At 49.5% G+C, this 24,167-nt stretch overlaps 2 protein-coding genes across 4 annotated transcripts; one reads left to right on the top strand and one right to left on the bottom strand.

Annotated features, from left to right (window-relative positions):
• The first annotated feature begins 718 nt into the window (after positions 1-718).
• On the top strand, positions 719-5,413 carry RITA1 (RBPJ interacting and tubulin associated 1). 3 transcript variants are annotated; one of them, XR_013967840.1, is made up of 4 exons: positions 719-844; positions 1,218-1,580; positions 4,325-4,916; positions 5,246-5,412. XR_013967840.1 is itself a non-coding variant. In XM_080821239.1 (3 exons), exons 2-3 carry the CDS (start codon positions 1,273-1,275, stop codon positions 4,830-4,832), a joined length of 816 nt encoding a protein of 271 aa, XP_080677365.1. In that variant the 5' UTR covers positions 719-844; positions 1,218-1,272; the 3' UTR covers positions 4,833-5,413. The 3 variants fall into 3 exon arrangements, 2 of the variants coding, with proteins under 2 accessions (XP_080677365.1, XP_080677366.1); XM_080821239.1 differs by having other exon boundaries at positions 4,325-5,413; XM_080821240.1 differs by having other exon boundaries at positions 828-844; positions 1,188-1,580; positions 4,325-5,412.
• Positions 5,414-6,676: 1,263 nt separating this feature from the next.
• On the bottom strand, positions 6,677-14,079 carry DRC10 (dynein regulatory complex subunit 10). The gene is made up of 4 exons (XM_080821003.1): positions 13,265-14,079; positions 10,473-10,706; positions 8,883-8,954; positions 6,677-7,154 (listed from the first exon to the last, which is right to left on the bottom strand). Exons 1-4 carry the CDS (start codon positions 13,991-13,993, stop codon positions 6,852-6,854), a joined length of 1,338 nt encoding a protein of 445 aa, XP_080677129.1. The 5' UTR covers positions 13,994-14,079; the 3' UTR covers positions 6,677-6,851.
• Positions 14,080-24,167: the final 10,088 nt, after the last annotated feature.

Below are 24,167 nucleotides of genomic sequence, written 5' to 3'. Positions count from 1 at the left end.
ACGGTGCGGCCGGGCGGGGGGGCACCGCGTCTATGCGGCCCCCCCACCCCGCCCACTGCCTCACCTGTAGACCCAGGAGGACTGGCGCGCATGCCCGGACACATCCATGACTGGCCTGAGCGGGCCCCCTCCGAGGCTTCGGGGAAACGCCGGGGGCGTCCGGAACGGGGTGCCCTCCCCCAGGTGCTGATGGTTGCGGCCGCGCCTCCCCGCCCCTCGCTGGTTGCCGTGTGCTGCGCGCGCGGAGCACACGTCTCTAAGACCTGGCCTGCGGCGTGAGTCCGGCCCTGCGGTTCCCGGGGCTGGGGCTGGGGCTGGGGCTGGGGCTGGGGCTGGGGCTGGGGTGAGGGGTGGGGCTGGGGTGAGGGGTGGGGGACGGCTCGAGGTGCCTGGGCTCCAGGGCTCCCGGACTCCGGGGTTTGGGCTGCAGATAAACTGGGATCTCGGAGACATCTGCCGAGGAGTCCAGACCTGGTGAGGAGGGGGCGCTGAGGTTGCTGCCGGCATCCTGGAGCGGAGACGCTCGGGTAGGAAGATAACTCAAGAATGTAGGGACCTCGGATATCAACCGGGCATTGACTTGGGCAGCGGGGAATACGGGGCAGTTGGAGGGATGGGTGTGACCCGCCAGTAGTAGAATGGTTAAGTGCATAAACTCTGCTCTCCTCTGTCAGGTTCTGATTTCTCTTCTACTGTTTTAGCTTTATTAGGTGCGACTTACAGGTATGACTTAGGCTTCTGAAGCCTCAGTTTTGTCATCTGTAGAATGGACATTACCGAAGCTACTTCAAAGGACTGTTTCGAGGATTAAATGAAACAATGCTTGTAAAGCTTTTTGCACAAGGTAGGCATGAGATAATGCTGGTTGTTCACCCCATAAACATATACAGGATATAAGGACCTGCCCTGTCTCCCCCATCCCACCATGCTGTTTTCTCGTTTGTGCCAAAATAGGTACAGGCCCCATCTCTTCATCCCCCTAGCGTTCAACATTGAGCACTGTATGCTAGGAGTGCATATATATTCATTAAATATTTGCCAGTAGTACCCCCTCTTCCTCTTGTTCTGACAGCCAAAAGACAGGTGAACACATTTCTGAAGTGTCCCCTGGGACTGGCAGCTCCCCTTTTGTCCTTGGGTTGGGAACTTAAGAGACAGCCTAATCTTCCTCTGCTGGGACTGACAAGGACGGGTGCCACTCTGACCCCCTTTCACAGGGAGCCCTGGAGACAGGACCTGGCAGGCAAAGCATGCCTGCTATCATGCAGAACCATGGGCAGCATGAAGACCCCCGTGGAGCTGGCTGTCAGTGGGATGCAGACCCTCCATCTTCAGCAGCGTTGCCGGGGCAGCCACCGGGTCAAGGCCAGGGCGTCATATGTGGATGAGTCTTTGTTTGGCAGCCCTGCGTTTACCCGGCCCACACCACCAGACTTTGACCCACCCTGGGTGGAGAAGACTAACAGAACCAGTGGAGTGGGCACAGGGACATCACGGGCCTCAGGGACCAATGGGAGCTGTGAGACCTCCTCCAGGGGCAGCACCCCAACCCTCACACCAAGGAAGAAGAACAAATACAGGTAACAGGATAGGGTGATACCCTCCTGTACCCATGAAGTCACCTGGGTTCCTATTAGAGCCTTGCTGTTGATATGCTGTGTGACTTTGGGCAAGTACCTTGACCTCTCTGAGCTGCAGTTTCCTGATGTGGAAAATGGGACCTAGTGGGATTATTGAGAGTAAATGAAGTGAGGTGTGTAGAGGGTTTGGCATAGTACCCTGACAGGAAGCTCTCAGTAAGTGATAATAACGATGGTTGAACATCCATTTCCAGATGCCACAGACCAAGCCAGTGAGGCCCACGTTGCGGGGGGGGGGGGGGGGTGTCAGGTGATCACAGAGCAAGATCACAAAGCAATTTGTGTAAGAAAACTAATATGGGGACGCCTGGGTGGCTCAGGTGGTTAAACAGCTGCCTTCAGTTCAGGTCATGATCCCAGCGTCCTGGGATCGAGTCCCACATCGGGCTCCTTGCTCAGCGGGGAGCCTGCTTCTCCCTCAGCCTCTGTCTGCCTGTGTTCTGCGTTCTCTCTCTCTCTGACAAATAAATAAAATCTTTAAAAAAAAAAAAAAAAAAAAAAAAAAAAAAAGAAAACTAATATGGTTGATCCATGAAATGACATAGACGTGGTGGGTCCCAGTCTCAGCAAGCTGTTTCGGAAATGGTTTTTGCCGCCTTTTCATGAACAAGCTAGAAAAACAAGAGTTGATGCTGATAGTTATTATTGTAAGTTAATGAATTAGGTTATTTGGATTATTTCAGGTTGATATCAGCCTGGAGGGATGTGCCTAGTGGTGGGCCACAGGGCTCTTTCTTGTTTATTTTTCTCAGTGGTTTGGACAAAACAGTGAAGATTAGAATATTAGTCATTTATAGCCGCCATAATAAAATACCATAGACTGAGGAGCTTAAACAATGGGAATTTGTTTTCTCACAGTTCTGGGAGCTAGAAGTCCAAGTTCAAGGTACTAGAAGGCTGAAGCCTCTCCTTGGCTTACAGAGTGTCACTTCCTCGCCCTGTTCTCATATGACCTTTTCTCTGTGAGCATGTACATCCCTGGTGTCTTCTCCCCTTCTTACAAGGACACCAGCCCTGTTGCTTTACAGCCAACCTATAGGACCTCGTTTAAGCCTAATTACATCTTTCAAATTCAGTGTGAATTTTGTGAGGACATAGTTCAGTCCGTAATAACTAGCCAATCCTATTTAAGGTCCATTCCAAGTCAGGAGGGACATGGATTGGCGGAACGAAGTACAATAGGAATGGTCCCTATTTAAGAAGATAAAATTCAGTGAGAGAAAAGCAAGACTCTATTATTATTATGCCAGCTTGAGTGCCATGCATTTGATGTAGGGGCTGTAAGGTAGGGTCAGGTTGATGTTAGCAGCACTGGCACCTGTAACGTAGCTGAAAACGCTGATGTAAGTGTGGGCCACATTAACAGAGGTATGGTGTCCACGACAAGGGAGGTCAACTCCATACTCTCCTGGAAGATGGAATTTTGTGCAGGATGCTGACAGGTAGAGAGTGTCAAGTGAGAAGGTGCGTAAGAGAGAGAGAGATGCTATTGAGTAAAACCTTTGGCGCTGGACAGACATAGGCAACAAGCTACTATGGTTTGAGGAATTAAATCAAGGGGCAAAAAGTAGACTTTTCAAAGACTTGCGATTTGAACACAGAAGCACTTTCAGCCCTGGCCAGAAGACATGGAGCTGACACCTCATTTGGTGTGCCGTGAATATTTGTGAGATTAATGGGAAAAAAATATTGCTGAGTGGATCTAATTAAAGGTGAAAAGCTTAGAAGTCCCTTATATCTGATTGACTGATCCCAGAGCTTGGGCCCTGGAGCCAGGCTGGATTTGAATCTTGTCTCCACCCTCCTTGCTGATGGAAAGGGGAGCTTCCCCTCCCTACACCTCCTTTTTCTGTTTGTAAGATGGGATTATCATATCTCCCTCCTGAGGACGTTTGTGAGAGATAATGAGATGATGCACGTGACATGCTGAGTTCTGGGTCTGCTCTTGAAGAGCCCTCAATAAATACTCAAAAATTTCCGAAAAGCTTCTCTAGTGATGAGGCAAGGTCAGCATTGTAACACAAGTTCCAAGTGAGCGCCCTCTCAAGGCCAGGCACCACCCTGTGTCATTTCAAATACAGTGACCACAGGGCTGCAGAGAGCTTGGCTGACAAGGCCACTAGGGAGAAGGAGAATTGGAGGTTAAAAAAAAAAAAAAAAATTAAGACTGTATAGATTGGGGTTATATTAACTGGGTCTCTGAGATACAAGTGACAGAAAACTTGCCCAAACTGGCTTCAGCAGAGAAAGGATGTTTCAGGCTTGTTTGTCAAGGGCTCAAATTGTTGTTGGAGGAGGCCGGCTTATCAGGGCCAGTTGGCAGACAAACATCTTTCTTAGTAGTTTCAACAAGGGTCCTAAGGCAGGCGCTCATTGGACAGGATGAGTCCTGTGGCCTTTCCCAAGCCAATCAGTGTGGCCAGGAAGATGGAATATGCAAATTAGCCAGGCCTGGACAGGCATGAGGGAAAGGGGGAGGTCAGGGTGCAGGAGACGGGCTCCTTGGCAGGGGAAAAACAACAGACATGGGGCTGTGGCCTCGCTGTGGATGCCAGGCTAGGAGACAGGGACTTTGGGATCTCTAGGCAGCCCTTTCTACTACTGCAGATGGCAGGGATGGGGGCTTAAGGTTTTTAGGGTTTGCTCACTCCCCCAGCTCACTGCATTTCTTTTCCCTTTGCCAGACTGATCAGCCACACTCCTTCTTACTGTGATGAGTCGCTGTTTGGCTCCCGACCGGAGGGCACCACCTGGGAAGGCCCGTGGATGACAAAGGGGGGTGCTGCCAAACTCCATGCCCTCTTCTGGACCCCCCCAGCCACCCCTAGGGGCAGCCACTCGCCCCGCCCCAGGGAGACTCCACTGCGAGCCATTCACCCAGCTGGTCCCTTGAAGACAGAGCCCACGGTGGCGGCAGACTCCCGGAAGCTGTGCAGGGATGGGTTAGACTCTCCACAGCCTCGGAGGCGGGAACGTTCTCATTCCCTCACACACCTGAATGTCCCCAGCACTGGTCGCCCACCCGCCGGTGCCCCCCACACCAGCGGACCTCGGGATCCCAGGCCTTCCCCGTCGGGGGTGACCTTCCAGAGCCCCCTAGTGACGCCCAGGGCTCGCTCGGTTCGTGTTTCAGTGCCAGCCGCCCCTCAGCAAGGTGGGGCCGCCCAGAAGCCAAAGCCCCCTTGGAAATGAGTTTCTTGGTCCTCTCATCAGGTTTGCCTGCGGGGTTACTGTGAGGGGCCCAGTTTCAGAGGAGGGCAGACCAGAGTCTCCTAGGTAACCATGAGGCACTGGAGATGTGCTCGAGGGCGGGGGGTGGGGGATGGGGGGCAGACATAGCGAGAGTGGGCAGTGCCTCCCTTTATGCTGACAACCGCCAGTTTCTTCCTATCTTTTACCCCCCCATGGGGATTCATGGCTGCCCCTTGAGATGTCTGTTCCACTCTTGCTAGAGCTACTGGCCGTATGAGTGCCAATCTAGGGTGCCCCTGGGAGGGGCCCACCACTCCCCCATCACTCCCCCATCACTCCCGCAACATCATCTTGCTGCCACGTGTGGGTAAGAGGCACGATCACCAACCTGGTGGGTCCCTTCTTCCTTCCAGCCAAGCTTCCTGCTCAAGATGCGTCTCCAGCTGAATCTGGAATTTTCCCAGGCACAGTGAATGGACCGTGGGGAACAGAGGATCTGGGTGACACGTGGGTGGACGTGTTTTTATTTTAATAATCATGTATTTATTTTCACATATTAAAAATGTATCAGTAGCTCATCAAAGACATGCCTTTACTAATGTTATTTTCCTTGGGGTAAAGGCCAATATAGGCCTGGGTTGAATTAAATAACAAAGTTAAAAAATACAATGAAGTGGCAGAAACTGTCACTGTGGTCAGTTGACATCTGAGGTTTGAGAACATGGGCCTCCTGCATTTCCCACATTTTCCAAAAAAACAGAGTGATGAGGACTCTGCCAAGTGGAGAAGTCTGAGAAGGCTGGAAAGTTACACATGGGATGTGGAGAGCACCCAGGACGGAGAGGCGTCAGCAGTCCGGGAGCGCCCTGCTCTCGGCTCTGGTGCTTGCTATCCGCACCACCCGGGGTCAGATTGCTTACTCCGCTCTGAGTTGCACCCAGAATCCCAGGATCCTGCTGGATTTGGGTGGGGGCTAGGCTTTGGCCTGTGTCCCCATTACCCTGCATTGCACCTCCAGGAAGCACTGGGATTCTAGAGAGCCCAGTTGCAAGCCACATCATTGGCTCATCACCTCCAAGGGGACGAGCAGACATGTGGAGGAGCAGTCTGGAAGGGACCGACAGTGGCCAGGACCAGGATCACATGCAGACACCTGCAGGGGTCAGGCGGGCTGTGAGCAAAGCAAACCAGCCACACTCTTGGCACACTTTGCAAACACGTAGGATGTTTGAACTCCTAGAATTTTCAGAGAATTAGTTTCCTCCTTGGTTTCACCGGAGACATCCAGCTCTCCAGCCTCTATTTCCTTGCTCTGTGTTAAGGTAGACAAACCAGACATGTCTCTCCGCCCAAGTACACTGAAGAGGGCGACAGCCCAAGTGCGATGAGACTGGGGCAACTGACAGAGGCCATGTGTGTGTGGAAGGCAGCTGGGAATGGTGGGGACTGGTGCAACCTGCGGTGTCTGCCATCTAAAAGGGGCTGCTGCTCGGCTCCAGGAGACAGGCGGACACCAGGGTATATGGATGAGATGTTTCCAGAAAAAACAGAAAGCTGGATTTATCTAGGACAGTCCCTGACCTGAGAACCTCATCCGCCTGGAGTTCCCTGGCCCCTACCCCTTACCCTCAACCTCCTGCAGGCAGCTGAGACCACAGCCCACTGCCCTGGTGGCTGGTACGTCCATTGCGGCCATGGCCCAGAGTTGGGCCAGAAAGGCTGCAGCCCAGGGTCTGGCTTCCCACTGAGGCTAAGGGAAGGAATAGCTCGGTGCTGATATTCTGGCCTCTGTGCTTTCCCCAGGGGAAGGGCATCAACATGAATGGACACACACACAGCCAACAGCCCTGGCAAAGTGAGGTTTATTTATAGAGGATGTGGTTTAAAATGGCTTTTAACTTCGGAAAACCGTTCAAGCCAGGAATGGCAAGCTTCCCCCCTCCTTGTGGCCTCTTGGCCTGCTCTCCGGGAAGTGAGCAGCGCGGTGGCACAGGCCGGGGGCGGGGCCCCAGGGGAGACTCATTTCTTGCCCTTGCCCTTGCCTTTCCCCTTCTTGACCCTCCCTTTGCTCTTGCTCCGCTTCTTCTTCCTGGACTTGAGCATGGAGCGGACCAGGTAGCCCTTCCACAAAGCCTGGATGAGCGTGGCGGCCCGCACCATGCGCAGCATCTCCTGCTCGGCCTCGATTCTCTTCTTGGCATTGACCTCCTGCTCGGCCCGGATCTGGGAGAACTCCTCCACGAGGACATTGTGCTTCTGCTTCAGCTCCTCCAGCTGGACCTTCTCCTCCTTGTGGATGATGTCAAGCTCCTCGTACTCTTCCTGGGATGAGGGTCAGGGGGTGGGGGTCACCAAGCATAGGGCGCTACCTGCCACCCTCCCCCGCAGGTATCCCCGCCCATCTGGAAGGGGCTTCTGCCCCAACAGCGCCACCTGCACTAAGCCTTTCTGCATCCAAGGCCCGGATGAGACCAGGAGAGGTGGTGGGGTCCATCCCCACTGTGGGGGGGGGGGGACCTGGCTGAAATCATCTCTGGAGAAAAGGAAGAACACAGCTGGTGGCGGGGGAGCAGACTGGTTTTCACATTCCAGCCTGGCTATGCCTTGTTGGGGCTTCATGTTGGAGCTTCATTTGTCCCCTGCAACACGGGGACAATTCCAAACCCAGGAAATGGGTGGGAGCTTTCTGCAGGATTAAAAGGTGGGGTGGACACCATATACCAATATGGTGCCAGGCACACAGTAGGGACATAAAAATGCAATTTCTGGGGCACCAGCATGGCTCAGTTGGTTAAGCATCCGACTTGATTTCAGCTCAGGTCATGATCTCAGGGTCATGAGATTGAGCCCCGCATCAGGCTCTGCGCTCAGTGGGGAGTCTGCTTGGGATTCTCTCTCTCCCTCTCCCTCTGCCCCTCCCCTCACTCATGTTCCCGCTCTTTCTCAAAAAATAATTTTTTTTTTTTAAAGCTACTCCTGCCACTAAAGCTGTGTTTCTCACAAAGATACCCAGAGTGGAACTTTCGCAGGTGACTGAGCCCCACAGTTCTTCCTTACGTCCAACCATTGCCTCCTGCTGCAATTTACATCTATCCTCACTCCCTTCCACTCACACTTACCAAGCATCTGCCAGAAGCAAAGAGCTGAGTACACTCGGTCTCTGCCGACAAGGAACCCAACGCCCTCACGGGGACCAGAGCACAGCCTCTGAGCTCCCTCCTCCCTGGAGCACTTGTGATCAGAGAGAGCAAGGAGAGCAAGGCCCTGACTTGCCCTTCTCCTGACTTGGGACCACTCAGAGACTGATGTCATCTCCAGTGCTTGCCAAACCTTCCTGACCCTGAAGCTGGGCCCATGGCCCCCAATGTTAGCACAAAGCTGTGGGGAGGGGTGTGATGGGTTTAAGGGCACCCTGTTTTCCACGCCACCATTCCCTAAGCACTTCCAGATCCCGTGCTGGGTACAAGCAATTGTGACGATGGTGCCTCACTGCTTTGCCATCCTGGTCCCAGCGTGGTCCTTACTGTCTCTGGTGATCACAGGCAGATCAGGCTCGGAAAGGTCAAGCCCCTTGCTTCAGGTCACCCCGCCGGTAAGTGGCACTAGAGTAGAGCCTCCAAGCTTAATGGGGACATTAAGTGCATCTTCCCTGCACTATCCCAGCAGGTGGCACATCTCAGGCCCACGGCGGAAACTTGCTGGGTGACCGAGTGATGTAGGGGAGGCAAGCTCATGCCTGAGTCGGCCGGGAAGGAGCCCCAGCTGCGAGGCTGCTGGCAGAAGCTGAGCGCAGAAGGGACAGAGAGTATGGGATGCGGACACTAGATGGAGCCAAGATCGTTGGGCCTAGTGACAAGCACTTAGTAGCAAGCAGCTTCTGGCTCTTTCTTTTCCATCTCTCGCCTCGCTGCCCCAGGCCAGACAAACCTCAGGCCTAAGCAAGGGGGCAGGGAAGACTGTCTGGGGAGGCCCAGAGCTTGGTACAGACAATGCACCGTTCCTACAGGATCATGGGCAATGCACTTGAGAAACTGATGGCAGCACAAATACCTGCTTTTCACCCATCTCCATATCATACTTCTGGATCCAGTTTTCGATTTCCGTCTCCACTTTATATTTCTTCTAAAAAAACACAACGAGTCAGTATTTGATGGATTGATATGAGTAGTAAACTGCACCGAGCTCGCTCTTCACCAGGATTAATGCCTTGCCCAGTGAATCTATTCAACATGGTAGTTTCTCCTCCATTGCTCAGATGACAAAACTGGGGATCCGATGTGCTGACTCACTTGCCCAAGATCACAGCGCTAACCAGTGGTAGAGCCTGGAACTGGAAGCCAGAGGTCAGGCTCCAGAACATTCTAGGCAAGGCAGTAGCAAGTGCAAAGGCACTGAGGTAAGAACAGGCTTATGGTTTTAAGAATAGACTTTGAGCCAGTGTGGCCTGAATGGAGTGACTAAGGAGGAGTGGGGTCCCAGGGAGGTCAGAGTGAGAAGCCGTGGAAGGAAGTGTCAGCAGGGAAAGGAGTTTAGATTCTAGTGTAACGGAGAGGGGAAGCAAGCTGGGTGTGTGTGCGCTGGGGCTCAGGGGAGATGATGGAGAGACAAAAGAAGAGATGACATTAACTAAACACTTACTATTGAATCTCATTCAATCCTCCTACCAACCCGTTAGCCTAAACTGATCACTTTTGCTTTCAAGATGGCAAAACTGACTTATTTCATTCAGCATAATCACCTCTAGTTCCATCCATGTCCATGCAAATGGTGGGTATTCATCCTTCTGATGGCTGAGTAATGTTCCACTATATATATAAACCACATCTTCTTTATTCCTGTCTGTTGAAGGACATCTGGGCTCCTTCTACAGTTTGGCTATTGTGGGCATTGCTGCTATGAACATTGGGGTGCACGTGCCCCTTCTTTTCATTACATCTGTATCTTTGGGGTAAATACCCCATAGTGCGATTGCTGGGTCGTAGGGTAGCTCTATTTTTAACTTTTTGAGGAACCTCCATACTGTTTTCCAAACCCCAGGAAACAAACTGAGGGTTTAAGAGGGGAGGGGTGTGGGGTGATGGGGGAGCTGCGTGACGGTATTAGGGAGGGCACGTGTTGTCATGAACACTGAGTGTTATAAGCAACTAATGAATCATTGAACATCGCCTCAAAAACTAATGATGTACTGTATGGTGGCTAACTGAACATCAATAAATAAATAACAAACAAACAAATAAATACATAAATAAGGCAAAACTGAGGCTAGAGGGGCTTACAAAATTTGTCTGAGGTGTCTGAGCTTCACGTCCTTTGCTCAAGGTGGGTATTATCAACCCCGGGGGGGGGGGGCTCAAAGTAGTTAAAGAACTTTCCCAAGGTCACACAGCTGGCCTGCTGCGGGACAGACCAGTCTCCCTGTCCCAGTCCCCAGGGCCTGTGTGCAGCACCCTCCCGCTCCCAGGGGACGCTGGCTCAGCCCTGGGCTTCCCCTGCCCCCCTGCCTTCCTCCTCAGGGGAGCTGTTCCTTGGGTGCCTGGAGCAGCCCTGCCTTGCCCTGCCCTCCCTCTGCCTCTCCTCGTGCCCTGCCCCCCTCCGTCTCCCTTGTCACCATGCCCCCCGCCCCTTGCTGTCCCCGGGCACCTTCCGCAGCGCCTGCTCTGCCTCCCGGTTTTCCGCCACCAGGTTGTGGTATTGGGACCTCAGGGTCAGTAACTCCTGCTGGATCTTGGCTACCCTGGCCTGCGAGGCCCGGAAGTCCGCCTTCTGCTGCTTCTCAGCCTCCTGCTTGGTGCGAAGGAGGCTGTTCTCCGAGAGCCTGAGCACCTGGTGCAGGTGGTTTTTCAGTTCTTGGATCACAAAGTTCTCTTTCTCCACCTGGGCGGGGAAGACCAGAGGCTCCATTACTCCCTCCCGGATGCCCAATAATCCCAGGAGAACCAGCATGACGGCTTGCTCCTGGCGGGCGGAACAGGCCACCTGCCTTACTACCTTGCAGATTCCTACCCCTCACGCCCCGGCGGGACAGAGACGGCCTGCTTACAGACAAGGAAGGGGGCCGGGTCATCTGTCTGGGGCTTACAGCTGAGCAGGGACTCGAGGCCAGGTCTGTCTGGTTCAGGGCCCATGTTCTTGGCCGCCCCCCCCCCCCACTTCCTGGCAGGAGTGATGGGCACAGGTGAGCCGGAGAGAGGCTGCCAGGCAGGTCGGGGCCAGTCACAGTGCTCCTGCCTGGGGCACAGAACCGGGAGTGCTCAGTCGGCAGAGACACTTGGTGTCATTCAGGAAAGTAGGCAGTACACATACTGTGGGTATTGCCACCTGCTGAAGCCTGAGGGCCTGACTTGTCCCCTGCCCTCAGCTGGTTCGAAAACAGGAATGGGGGTCAAGGATAGGGCCGTTTTGCAAATAAGCTCCACAGGCTGGTCCCAAGCCCCAGAGTCTCCCTCAGAGCACATCAGTGCTGTGGCAGGCTCAAGTCAGCCGCCTTGGGCTGGGCCCAGGGGTTCTGAGCTCGCTTCCTGCTCGCAGGGAGCCCCGAGGCAGGAGGGGCCTTTGGGGCAAGCCTAGCCTACGCAGAAGGCTTCCGGGTCTAGCTGGTGGGTTCTAGAGCAGGCGGTATTATCAGCAGTCAGAGCTTTTCCTGATTGGTGTCACTCCCTTATTTTACACTGAGATCCAAGGGACACGATAAGATTTGCCCACCTGGATAAATGAAATTTGACCCCAGATCTGTCCAACTTGGACGCCTGAGCTGTTTCCACCACTTGAACGGGACCCATAAAACCACCTGGGGCCCCCTCCCTGTCCGTCTCTGGCACCCTTTAACCTGCGAGTGAGCTCCCCTGACTGAGCACCCAAGAGCCTGTCATCTCTCCACTCAGAAAATAGTTTCCAGGGCGCCTGGGTGCCTCAGCCAGTGAAACGCTTGCCTTTGGCTCGGGTCATGATCCCGGGGTCCTGGGATTGAGCCCCGCATCGGGCTCCTGCTCAGCAGGGAGTCTGCTCTGCTCTCAATCTCTCTCTTGAATAAATAAACAAAATCTTAAAAAAAAAAAAAAAAGGAGAAAGAAAATTGTTTCCATGCCCTTCTTTTGTGCCAGGCTCACTGGGGACATGACAGTGGGCCAAAAGAGATAAGGTCCCTGTCCTTTTATGGGGATGTCAGACCCATACCAAATCATCAAAGAATCACATAAACATTTATCAACAAACACCAATGAATGCCTTAAAGGGCAAAAATCAGTGAGAACATAAGGTGGGGGAATGGCCTGAGCCAGCATGTCGGGGAGGGAGGGTGGCACGAGGTTCCGAGGGCCTCGAGCTCCGTGCATCACGGGTGATGAAGGGGCAAGTGTGCACAGCAGCACTGGTGGGCTGCCCCTCGGGACCCATTCTCCCTGGAAAGGCTGTGGAGCAGAACGTGCCCCCAGGGACAGTCCAGCTTTCCCAGCGTCGCTAGCCACTGGGTGTGGGTAAGAACTGTGCCACGCTACTTCCAGGTTGTATCCCTAACTGGCAAGGATCAGAGGGCCCTCCTCCCCTTTCTCCCACCTGCTGGCTGGACCAGTGACATGTGACATGATTGGGGGGGTGCTTCTGGGTCCACAGTTAGAAGTCCTGTGTGGGGCACAGCAGAAAGGCCAGACGGAAGGAGTTTGAACGCCTGACAATTTCATGAGGCAGAGTTTCCGTGTCTGCTCCAGCTCATTCACTAGAGAGAAACACATTTTTATCTTGACTAAACCATGTGATTTGGGGTCTCTGTTTCGGCAGCCAAACCTGTTCTCAGACACCACCTCACAGGGACTTTGTAAGGCTTTAGTGAGAAAACGTACATAAAACATAATACATAGTTATGTGTCCCAAGTGGTTCATGTTATCATTTCCCTTCTTAAAAAAGTCTTCTAGAGCTTCCACCTGTCCCATCTGGCCCTCGTCCTCAGGACAGAGATCCCATTCTTTGATCAGGCCTCAAAGGCACAATGTGACCTCCTGGCAAGGCCCAAAGTATTTACTTATCCAGCCCTTCGTAGGAAAAGTTTGCCTGCTGCCAGCCCGGCAGGTTCCTGCCTACCTCTCTTGCCTGCTACTCTCCCTTTCATTCTTCCTGGGTTGGCTTTGACGTCTCTGACACTTTGGGTCTAAGCTCAGTTCTCTTCTAACACCGTCTTCTAGCGCTCTATGCTTACCCTTCATTGTACTTCTCAAAACTGTAATTAAATCAGGTCTTTAAGATCCACCTCCCCGGAACTGCATGAGGCAGGGGCCATGTGGACTTAGGTATAAGACCTGGTACTTGGCAAGTGCTCACAATGACATTTGTCGAGTGAATGAATGATAGCAGGTGTTTCAGGGAAAAAACCCAGCTGCCCAAAGGTCTGGCTCCTCTTTGCGGCTCCTTCCATAACCTCACCAATACCACGGAGCCATACCTCTGCTTCCCTGTTCTGCATGATTGCCCCCAACTCATCTTCAAGAGTGTTGATGATTTCTTGGTTCCTCTTGTTCCGTCTGTCAATGTCCTGTATGAACTGACTTTTGTCTCTAGCTTCCACGGGGCTAGTGAGTAGCTTCTCGAACAGGAAACCCCGCAGTTCCATCAGGCAATCAATGAAATTCTGCGCTTCGACGCTTCTGCTCAGGATGTGCGTCTGCGAGAGCCTCGCAGCCTGTGGGTTATTGAGCAAGAGTCTCAGGATGTCCTTGGTGGATTCTTTGATCCGGTGCATCAAGGGCAGGAGGTGGGATTTCTGCAGCTCTATGGAGAAGAGGCGGTCTCTGAACCACCCTTCCTCCTCAGACTCTTCTTCCTCCTGCAGTCGCCTTTCTTTATCCTGCAGGTAAATGACACTGTCCAGGAGGCTGTGGCAGAGATCCTCGTGCTCTCTCACGGCCTTTATGATGTCCCCCCCAAGCATCCTCTCCAGAGTCTCATAATTGGTCCCCACATAGGACAGCAGGGTCACCAACTCCACCTTGTGGATGGTCTCATCCAGGACGGACATGATCCTCTTGGTCTCAATGGTGGTGAGTTTGGACTTAGAGGGGACCAAGGGTTTTAGCAGGGAGGCTGGATTCTGGGATGGCTCTGCCGTCAGCCTCATTCTGTTGATGTCAGGGCCCTGGTAGAGAGGGGCCACGCCGACGATATCTAGAGCCATTTTCTGAGCCGTCGCCTTGCCTCTGTGCGCCCCGGGAGATCGAGATGTTGCTAGGCTGCACGGGTCTCGGGCTGTTATTATCTCCAGCGACCCTGCGAAGGAAGGAGTGGGCGGTTAGTGGAGCTAGGCTGCTGGTGTGGCCGTGGCAGCCACACACAGTTGACACATGAGTTCGTCCCGGGTCCCCCACAGCAAGGACACAGAACCTCTCACCGAAAGCAGATTCTAGCTTTGTGACGGCATCGGGCTGCAAGGGTGAGGGGACCGAGTGGAGAGGTGTCAGGCAGGGAACACCATTCGGTTGAAGCGACTTAACTATGGAGAATATTAGATCCTTAACTATGGAGGATGAAATAGATTTGTTCAGCCATTTATAGTAATGAGCATTTAAATGCGACAGATAGCATTTCGGGTGACTTGACATGAATGAATAAAAGTCAGCACTAGTGGACTTTTTTTTTTTTTTTAAGTATCTAAATACAGAAAACGAGTTACACGGGTGATGGAAAGAGTTGTGAGGCTAACCAGGGAAGGGGAAAAGCCACCCAGCCAATGACAATGGCAGGAGGCCACCACAGAAGGAGGTGGTGGTGAGCTTGGGGACAAGGGCCCCCCGGGGGAAGCTGGAACCACAGCCATTTCCTGTCCAGGAGGAGCTATAGCCCCCAAGGAGCTGGGGCCACTGCTGGCAAGGCAGCCCAAAGCAGAGAGAGGAGGAAACACCAAGGTTTCTTCCTCCTCCCGCCCTCCAAGCCAACGCCAGTGCCTCCTAGTGGCCAAACCCAGCCGGGAAACCAGATGACAAGGGAGCGTGGGCACTACAGCCTGCAGGTGTCAGTGGCCTGAGACAGAGCAGCACAGGGACAGAGCAAACAATACAGCCAAGAGCAAAAGGGACTAGGAACAGCGCAGCACTTCCACACTGGTTTTTAAGTGTGGATTGCAAACATCAGGGTGGGGATGAACAATGGCTTTGAAACACAATTTTTTCTTAAAGATTTTATTTATTTATTTGACAGAGAAAGATCACAAGTAGGCAGAGAGGCAGAGAGGCAGGTAGAGAGAGAGGGGGAAGCAGGCTCCCCGCCAAGCAGAGAGCCCGATGTGGGGCTCGATCCCAGGACCCTGAGATCATGACCTGAGCTGAAGGCAGTGGCTTAACCCACTGAGTCACCCAGGCACCCTGAAATACAATTTTTAAAACTTGTTTCACTAAAGGCAATGTTGTGTCCTGGACTGGATCCTAGGGTGAAAAATGGACCCTAGGAGGGGAACGTAAAATCCAAACCAAGCTGATAGTGTAGTTGGCAGCATTGAACCAATGCTAATTTCTTGCTTTTGACAGACACCTCTGGCTATTTAAGATGTTAACGTTGTGGGAGCTGAATGAAGAGCTTTGGGAATCCTGAACTATCTTCGTGACTTTAATCTACAGGGTTTTTTTTTTAAGGTTTTATTTATTTATTTGCCAAAGAGAGAGAGAGAGAGAGCAAGAGAGTCAGCACAAGGAGGGAGAGCAGCAGGCAGAGGCAGAAGCAGGCTCTCTGCTGAGCAAGGAGCCCGATGTGGGACTTGATCCTAGGACCTGGGATCATGACGTGAGCAGAAGGCAGATGCTTAACTGACTGAGCCACCTGGGCATCCCTCAATCTACAATTATTAAAACATAAAAGATTTGTTTAAAATTAAAGATGCTCAGAAAAATGTATGGCAGCAATCAGAGACCAATAAAGTTGTATTCACAGAACAGGCTGAGGTCATGACCAGCCTTCAACCGCAGAGGGGGGACTTTGGAGTTGACCCTGTAGGAAATTGGGATCCATTTTGATTTCAGGAAACAAGTAACAGGATGAAGTCAGATTTTGGAAAAAGACTGGTCATAATGGATGATTTACAGGGAAAGGGTTGGTTATATATAGGGAAAAGGCAGGTGGGTTAAGTTGGGATATTTATAAACCTTCTACCTCAAGGCCTTTGCACATGCTGCTTTTTCTTCTTGAGATACTCTTCCCCCTCTCCTCCTTGCTAAGTTAATTCTTTGTACTTAGAGCTCAGTTCAGGTGTCCCTTCCTCACAGAAGCCATCCCTGGACTTCCAGATGGGGTCAAATTCTTGTAGTAGGTTCTTATAAGGCCACACTCCTTTTTTGCAGGCACCATCCCCATTCCAATCTCCTTCCCTCTAGCTCGTGCATACTGGAGTGGCTGGAAATATTCGATTCTCAACTTCTCAACCTCATTTTCAGTTAAGAGTGGCTATAGACACAGAGCCAATAAAATCGAGACGTTTCCTAGGGGCTTCTGGGAGACCTTATTCCTTCCCAATGCAAAAGAAAGACATTGTTGGTTTTACCTCCATTTCCTGAACTTGGGCTTTAATGCTGGAGCAACAGCAGCCACTTTGTGAATGAGAAGGAAAGGTTAAGAGAATTACAGGAATGCTGTCCCTCATGTCATTGAGCCACTGGACCTTCCGAGGGTCCATCTTCTCTTACCCAGATGACTGTGATAGCCTCTTCACCAGTCACTCTGCTTCTGTGCCCCTGCCCCTGTCTTGTCTCAGCATCACAGCCAGAGGGAGACTTTTAAAATGTCAGATCCTTCCACTCCTCTGCTCGAAATCCAGCTCCCCGGAGCTGATTGTTAAAATTTCAGGGTATTTGTGAGCTGGTTGTGAAGCCATGGGTAGCTTGAAGTCAGCCATGGTGGAAGTATTATACCAAGGAAATTGACAAATACTACAAATCAGCACCCCTTCCCTCCACTCGAACAGCTCCCCATCTCACTCAGGATAAAAGCCAAAGTCCTTACAGTCCCCAGGAAGGCCTTCCAACATCTGGACGCTATGACCACTTGCTCTTCTGTCCTCATACTGATCTTTTTGCTACTCCTTGAACATGTCAAATGTGCTCCAACCTCCGACAGGGCCTTTGCGCTTGCTGTCTGCACACCACTACGCCCAGCCGCCCAGCCCCAGGTCTGGAACATTCCTCTAAATAGCTATAAAGCTTGTTCCCTCACTCACTTCCTTCTCTACTCAACTCTCAGCGTAGTAGTGAGTGCTTTCCTGATTTTCTTCCTAAAATGTAAAACCTCACCTTCTCTCTGGCTTTATCCCCTTATCCTTTGGTAAAGGGTTTTTCCCAGTTAAGTATCAGTAAACGTGATGTTTCCAAATGGGCTGGTGTGTTTATTGTCTGTCTTCCCCTCCCCTAAAAAGTAAGCTCCAATGAAGGTAGGGGCTTCATCTCTTTTCATCACTGCTGCATACCCAGCCCTGAAAGGAACACCTCAGCCTCGTCTTGGGGAGAGGTGTGGGTCTGGCAAGGACAGGTATGTGTCGTTCTCACTGTCACACTCTGTGGAGGCAAGAAATCTTTTTTTTTTTTTTAAGATTTTATTTATTTGACAGAGATCACAAGTAGGCAGAGAGGCAGGCAGAGAGAGAGGGGGAAGCAGGCTCCCTGCTGAGCAGAGAGCCTGATGCGGGGCTCGATCCCAGGACCCTGAGATCATGACCTGAGCTGAAGGCAGAGGCTTTAACCCACTGAGCCACCCAGGCGCCCCAAGAAATCTTTTGAAGAAGGAGTCATCTGGACTTGATGAGTGAGACCGTTTGCATTTGGGGGCCTGGGAGAGAAAGATGGGGCCCTTGAGAAACAAGGAAAATTGGGGACAGAGGTTTGGAAGGGAGGACAAAGAGCTTGGTTTTAAAGTCATTTAGTTCTCGTGCCTGTCACTGGTGTAGACAGTGGACAAGAGTGTCTCCGCCTCCCCGTGACCCATGTCCTCTCTGTCAGGTGATAGTGCCCCGGTTTTCCATCGGGGAGTTGGTCCTCTCTCCCACTGTATGCAGTCCTGGTGGGACTGCCAATCAGCGAAGGCTGGGAACCCTGAAGAATCACACGTGGATGGTAGACGGTGGGAGCTGGGTCATGCCAAGTGGGGGGTTCCTAAAGATCCTGCACCAGGACTCCCAGAAACCTCCTTGGCTGCTGTCCTTTCTGGGACCCCTTATTCAGCTTTTCCTTCACCATGTGGCCTTAGCCACAGTGTCTGTGCCTTGCAATCCAAGAACCCTAGCTGAGAATACGCCAGGCATCTGACAATGAACGATCCAGATCCTGGGGGCTCCAGGGAGGCCTTGGGGATGGAGACATAAATGCAAGCGAAAAAGTTGCTGATATCTGAAGCCACAAGAGATGTTCAGTTCTCTAAACCAGAGTCAAAGGAGAGAAGAGCGGGAATCCGAGGAACATCTCAAGTGACTATGAGCCAGGAAGAAAGGCGGTCAGAGCAGATGCTAAGGATGCTTCTTGGTTCCTTGGCCAGGCAAAATGGGTCCCAAAGCCAGAAGCCTGTGGGAGCCGACAACTGAGTCAAGGGGGGTCATTATCTTGCATGTCTTTGTTTCCCGCCCACTTTCTGCTCCCTAGACAATCTTGTGAATTCTCTTAAGGTTTATCCCGAAGATAACCTTTGGGGACAGCCGGGAGCTTCCTCAGCTCCTCTCAGGGAGGACGAAGGATCTTCGCCCCGTGACCACAGGATGAACTTGAACAAAGTGTTTCACGAACGCACTTCTCCCCATTGTCCCCCAAAGCTCTCAGGCATAAATCAAAACGCCTGAATCCTTCAGAGATTGCGGCTGGAAGTGCAACGTTATATGAAATGTTTCCAATTTGCTTTCAGCCAAATTACCTCTTTTGCTTTAAAGGGCAAACTTGTTTTCTTTGATTATGATGACGCCCATCAGTTTTTGACAGCTCATTTGGGTGAACACGAAAAAGCCGTTGGAACGAGGATCGGGGGAAATGCATCTGACTCTGATGACAAAAATCACTGGAGAATCTCTTTTCCTTGAATCCTAATATGATCGTTTCATGTCCTTTTTAATGCCACCAACCTTAATATTTAAATCATTTCCAACTTAAGCCTCTCCTTTTAAAATCCCTGCCCTGAGAGTGAAGCAAGATTGTTAATGGATGGGGAACCTTAATTGGATCTTCCCTTTATTTGTCATTAATTCTGCTGATGAACTTTATAAATGGAAATATATCTTTATCATGCAAATTATACCTCAGCTTCATTCAAATGGGCTTGTTGGATATTTTATGACTTTCACTCTCAGAACATTTTGAAAAAAAAAAAAAAAGGTTTGAGCGAAATTATAATTTTTTTCCCTTGGGAGAAAAAGAAGAAGAAAACCCAACCCTCGAAAATACCACACAAATCCAACAATGGTCCGTGGAAAAGTCAGAGGGGGTTAAACAAAACCGGAGTGTGTGAGTGTTTGGGGGGGAACATCTCATTTTATTTCATTTTATTTTGGGGGGGGTGGAAATCTCATTTTAAAGAATGCCATTTTAATATTAGCTAACTCTTGAGAACTGCATACCAAATACTGTTTTAAATGCTTTGCGGGAATTAACTCCTTCATTCCTTACGGCAACCTTATAAGGTGGGTGTTTCCATTAGCTCTTTTATAGACAATGAAATGGCGCCGGGGGAGGTTAGATGCATTCGTGAGTTTGCAGCTCCTAAGGGGTTGAGATGGGGTCTCAGCCCAGGCAGCCTTTCTCGGGGGCCTGCCCCTTATATACTGATGTTCTGTCTGGTCTCACCATTTTTGGGTCAACTTCTATAGCAGACCAGGCACAGTGATTCTTTGCTGGTCCAGTTTCAATAAATTCTGTCAAGCAGAGACCCAGAGGACAGACGTGTTCAGGATTGAGTTCCTATGGCATTCAAACTACGTGGCGACCACAAATATGAATTCTCATTTTATATATATGCATACCTCCACCGGTAGTATTCCTGCTGGTGTCGTGCTTCTGCTGGGTAGACCTGGGATTAGACACAGTTTGCAACAAAAGAGCTGTCACCCCATCCCTCTCACCTAGCTCAAGAGAGCTTATCAGAATGCAAGTGAGTGAGTGGCTGAATTATTTTAGGGAGAGCCTTGAATCATCTCTCATTGACTTTTATGTTTTTGAGCCAATCATTTACATACTTTGGAGACTATTACAAACTAATTACCGAGACACACCTCATAACTGATCACGACACAGGGATCGTTGGGCACCATGAGGCTGCCATGTATGAGGCAGAACATGGGTTCCGGGTCAGGAAAGAAGCCTTCATGAGCATTAGGTCTAATTCAGGGTTGTCCAAATCTCTTTCACTAACATGCCACCTTTGGGATTTCTGCCAAGTCTATAGACCAAGCTATTCTATTATCAACTCTTTTTTTTTCCCTGAAGTATATGTTCATTCTTAAGGACTTTTTGTTAAAAAATATCTCCATTATAACCGGAAAAATCTATATCATTTTCCTTATATAGAAGGTAATAATGTCTACAGCCTGATAATTTACTCTAGGCCGGATGCTATTGCCCAGGGATGATGAGTGTGAGCCCAGATCGCTATTGTTGAAAAGCAAGATGAGTAAGTGGTAGAGAGACGTTATAGACATACTAACAAAAAGGGAGAAGAGATAAATGGCTAATGTCAAGAAAGAAAGAGGGGCCATCACTATTGAGCCCATGGATGTTAAAATGATAATAAAGGAATATAATGAACTACACTATGGCCATAAATTTGATAACTTGGATGAAATAGACCAATCCTTTGAAGATACAATCTACCAAAACTCTCACAAGGAGAAATAGATAATCTCAATGGGCCTTTATATATTAAAGAAATTGATTAATAATTAATAACTTCCCCAAACAGTAAACACCAGGTCTAGAAGATTTCACTGGTGAATTCTACTGGACATTTGAGGAAGAAATTATACCAATTTTCTAATATTTCTTCCAGAAAGTAGAGGCATAAGGAATATTTCCTAACATTACTCTAATACCAAAATAGGCAAGTACACTATAAGAAAGGAAAGCTACAGACCAATATTTCTCATAAACATAGATGCAAAAATCCTTGACATAATATTCACAAATTGAATCCAACAAGGTGTAAAAAGAATTACATCCCATGACCAAGTGGGATTTCTTCCATGTCTGCAAGGCTGGTTCAACATTCAAAAATCAATTAGTGTAATCCATCACATCAACAAAAAGAAAAATCATATCAACAGATGCAAAGAAGCATTTCACAAACTCCAACACTGTTCATGACTTAAACAACAACAACAAAAACAAACTTCTCAGCAAACGAGAAATAGAGTGAAATTACCTCAACTTGATAAAGAACATCTACAAAAACCCTACAGCTAGGATCATCCTTAATTGTGAGAAACTAGAAGTTTATTCCCTAAGATCAGGAACAAGACAAGAACGTACCCTCTTTCCTTCCTGTTCAACATCATATTGGAAGTCCTAGCTCACGCAACAAGACAAGAAAAGGAAGTAAAATGCAATACAGATTAGGAAGGGAGAGATAAAACTATCTTTATTCACAGATGACGTGATTGTTTATATAGAAAATCCCAAAGAATCAATATACACACTTCTGGAATTACATAATTATAGCAAAGTTGCAGGACGTAAGGCTAATATACGAAAGACCTATAAACACCAAACTGAGACTTTCTCACTGGCATAATTAGAATTCAAAGAGACCTGAAAGGGGACTTCGGCACAGGCTTCTCACCAGGAATCAGTGTAAATATCATGAGTGCCATGTGTGTATCTCTCTTCCTAAACCAGGTATTGTTGAAATAAAAAAGTGAACCAAACACATCCTCTCTGATACCAGCCTTCGTAGTACATGGATTCCTCGTCAAGTTCATAGTACAAGTTCGTAGTACATGGATTCCTAGTCAAGTTCATAGTACAAGTTCGTAGTACTGGATTCCTAGACAACTAACTATTTCCTCAGTGACTCTTAGCTTCAGTGGAGGTTTTTGTTTTTTGCCTTCCTAGCCCCAGTCTTGGTACTTCCCACGACTAGATTAAAAAAAGGCTGCTTGAAGCTTAGCTGTGAGAGAGCTAAGAAAGAGTGGGTTAGGGTGGGAACTATGGCTGGAGGTCGAGATGACAAAGAGAAGTTTTCAAAAGAGACGGAGTTCATGGTCTTTGTTTTTATTTTCTACCCTAGTGGAAAATTTGTAACTCTGGCATGATTGCAGATTGAATAACACCGTGTTGTGGGTTCCACAATTTGCATAACTGTTTCACGTACTTTGTCTGAGATATACAATTCCCACCCACCCCAGACCCTCTGGTCCTATCACTAACACAAACCTAACCTAACACTCCCTGCTTCACTCCCTGAGGTCCTGCTTAGGACTCGAGGAAGTCTTTGATGGCTAAGGGATTCCTGGTCACTTCGTTCTGACTTTACCACCTACCTGCTGGGTTATAGGCAGAGGTTTTGCCTTTGAAGTAGGAGGAATTTTCCTTTGAGCCTCGGAAGATCGCACTGGTCTGGGAACCATGCAACAGCTTTCTTCAGAACTCTGTATGCTTTATCAGAGGTTTCTAAGTCTAGAGTGGAGAGAGTGAGGGGTGGAAAAGGGTAGAAAATCCATGGCGGTGACTGTTACCCAAAAGCAGGATGGCATCAGAGAATCACTGTTGAATAAATGAAGAGATAGCAAATCCAGCTCTAACAATAGACCCATTTCCTCACACGAAGATGTTGGCCTAATAGGATAATGTTATCTCACAAAATACATTACGTCCTGAATTAGAACCTGAAAATAGTGTCATGTTTTAATAATGAAAATGATGCGCCAAGATTTGACCTATGATGGTTTCCCATCTCTGTACTCAGGGCTTGGAATTTTTAAACAAAAAGACTTAAATCTAATTTGTTTTTCTCTTTCATAGTCCCCCCCTCCCCCATTGCCACTTTTGATCTATTACCCAATCCTCTCTTGTCCTGTTTGAGAACCTGTGTTTTGTGGATGATATTTGGTTTGCAAAAGATTCCCAGGCGGGAGCTGTAGCATTGAACGCTAGAGGTATTAAGAGAAGGGATCTCATCTGTGGTGATGATTCCACGGCTGTGGGCTCCAGCGTGATCCTGTGCTTTGGAGATAGAGGACACTGAATAGTGACAGAGCCTGGGAGGGAATGTGCTCCTGGTTCTAACGAACACTCTCTGCCGGACACTGGTCATAGCTATAGCCCTGGGCAAATTCTCTTGACTTTCTGGGCCTTCATCGCCTCATCTCTGAAGCAGAAAAGAAAAACACAAGCCTACTGCAGCGTGATTAAGTTTGTGGCTTCTAGTGGCAGGCAAATGTGAAGTTTAATCTTTGCTGTGTGGCTTTAGGGAAGTCAATCAACCTCTCTAAGATCTGGCTTCCTTATCTATAAAATGGGGACAGGGATGGAGCCCATGCTCAAGAGAACTGTCATATGAAATAAAATTCTGGCTCAGAGATGCCTGGGTGGCTCAGTGGGTTAAGCCTCTGCCTTCGGCTCAGCTCATGATCTCAGGGTCCTGGGATCGAGCCCCTCATCGGGTTCTCTGCTCAGCAGGGAGCCTGTTTCCTCTTCTCTCTCTGCCTGCCTCTCTGCCTACTTGCTATCTCTGTCTGTCAAATAAATAAGTAAATAAAATCTTTAGAAAAAAAAATCCTGGGGGCACCTGAGTGGCTCAGTGGGTTGGGCCTCTGCTTTCGGCACAGGTCATGATCCCAGGGTCCTGGGATCAAGCCCCACATCGGGCTCTCTGCTCAGCGGGGAGCCTGCTTCCCCTCTTCTCTCTCTGCTTGCTGCTGCCTGCTTGTGATCTCTGTCTATCAGATAAATAAATTAAATCTTAAAAAAAAAAATCCTGGCTCAGTAATGTTTAACCTTTTTGACTTGTTATAACATCAAAAATAATATAATTTAGTATTAACATATGAACATTTACTTTTTAAAATAGAAGATGTATTTTTCCTCAATATATATGTGTGTATTTTTTGTGCAGAAGGGTTTATAAAGAGCCAAAATGGAACCACTTCGACTCTTTTTTAACTATTTGTTTTTAATTTGACTGCTTCGTACATTATTCTCATTTTTCTGCTGGTGATGGAGGAGACCTGGAGCCCCTTAAGTGTCTCTTTTCGGGCCTCCTCCTCCTCCTTACAAATTAAGTCACCATGATTTTTAATTCCTCCTTTGCTTACAATGTAGCTTTAGGAGTGTTTATGTCTGGTTATATCCAACTGTGGGTAGTATCCCTGTGGTTGTTTGAGACCGAAGGAAGAATTTCCTGGT

This window comes from Martes martes (genome assembly GCF_963455335.1).
Source record: "Martes martes genome assembly, chromosome: 13".
Classification (NCBI taxonomy): Eukaryota; Metazoa; Chordata; class Mammalia; order Carnivora; family Mustelidae; genus Martes; species Martes martes.
The sequence above is the reverse complement of the archived record's forward strand: the minus strand, read 5'-3'. Positions and strand labels throughout refer to the sequence as shown.

What these genes read in the sequence shown, in the direction of transcription:
- RITA1 (XM_080821239.1), top strand. Translation starts at nt 1,273, where the DNA reads ATGGGCAGCATGAAGACCCCCGTGGAGCTGGCTGTCAGTGGGATGCAG. An exon ending in AGGAAGAAGAACAAATACAG is followed by an intron (nt 1,581 to 4,324) that starts GTAACAGGATAG and finishes TCCCTTTGCCAG; the next exon opens with ACTGATCAGCCACACTCCTT.
- DRC10 (XM_080821003.1), bottom strand. Translation starts at nt 13,993, where the DNA reads ATGGCTCTAGATATCGTCGGCGTGGCCCCTCTCTACCAGGGCCCTGAC. An exon ending in TGCAGAACAGGGAAGCAGAG is followed by an intron (nt 10,707 to 13,264) that starts GTATGGCTCCGT and finishes TTCCCCGCCCAG; the next exon opens with GTGGAGAAAGAGAACTTTGT. An exon ending in TGGAGATGGGTGAAAAGCAG is followed by an intron (nt 7,155 to 8,882) that starts GTATTTGTGCTG and finishes CCCTCATCCCAG; the next exon opens with GAAGAGTACGAGGAGCTTGA.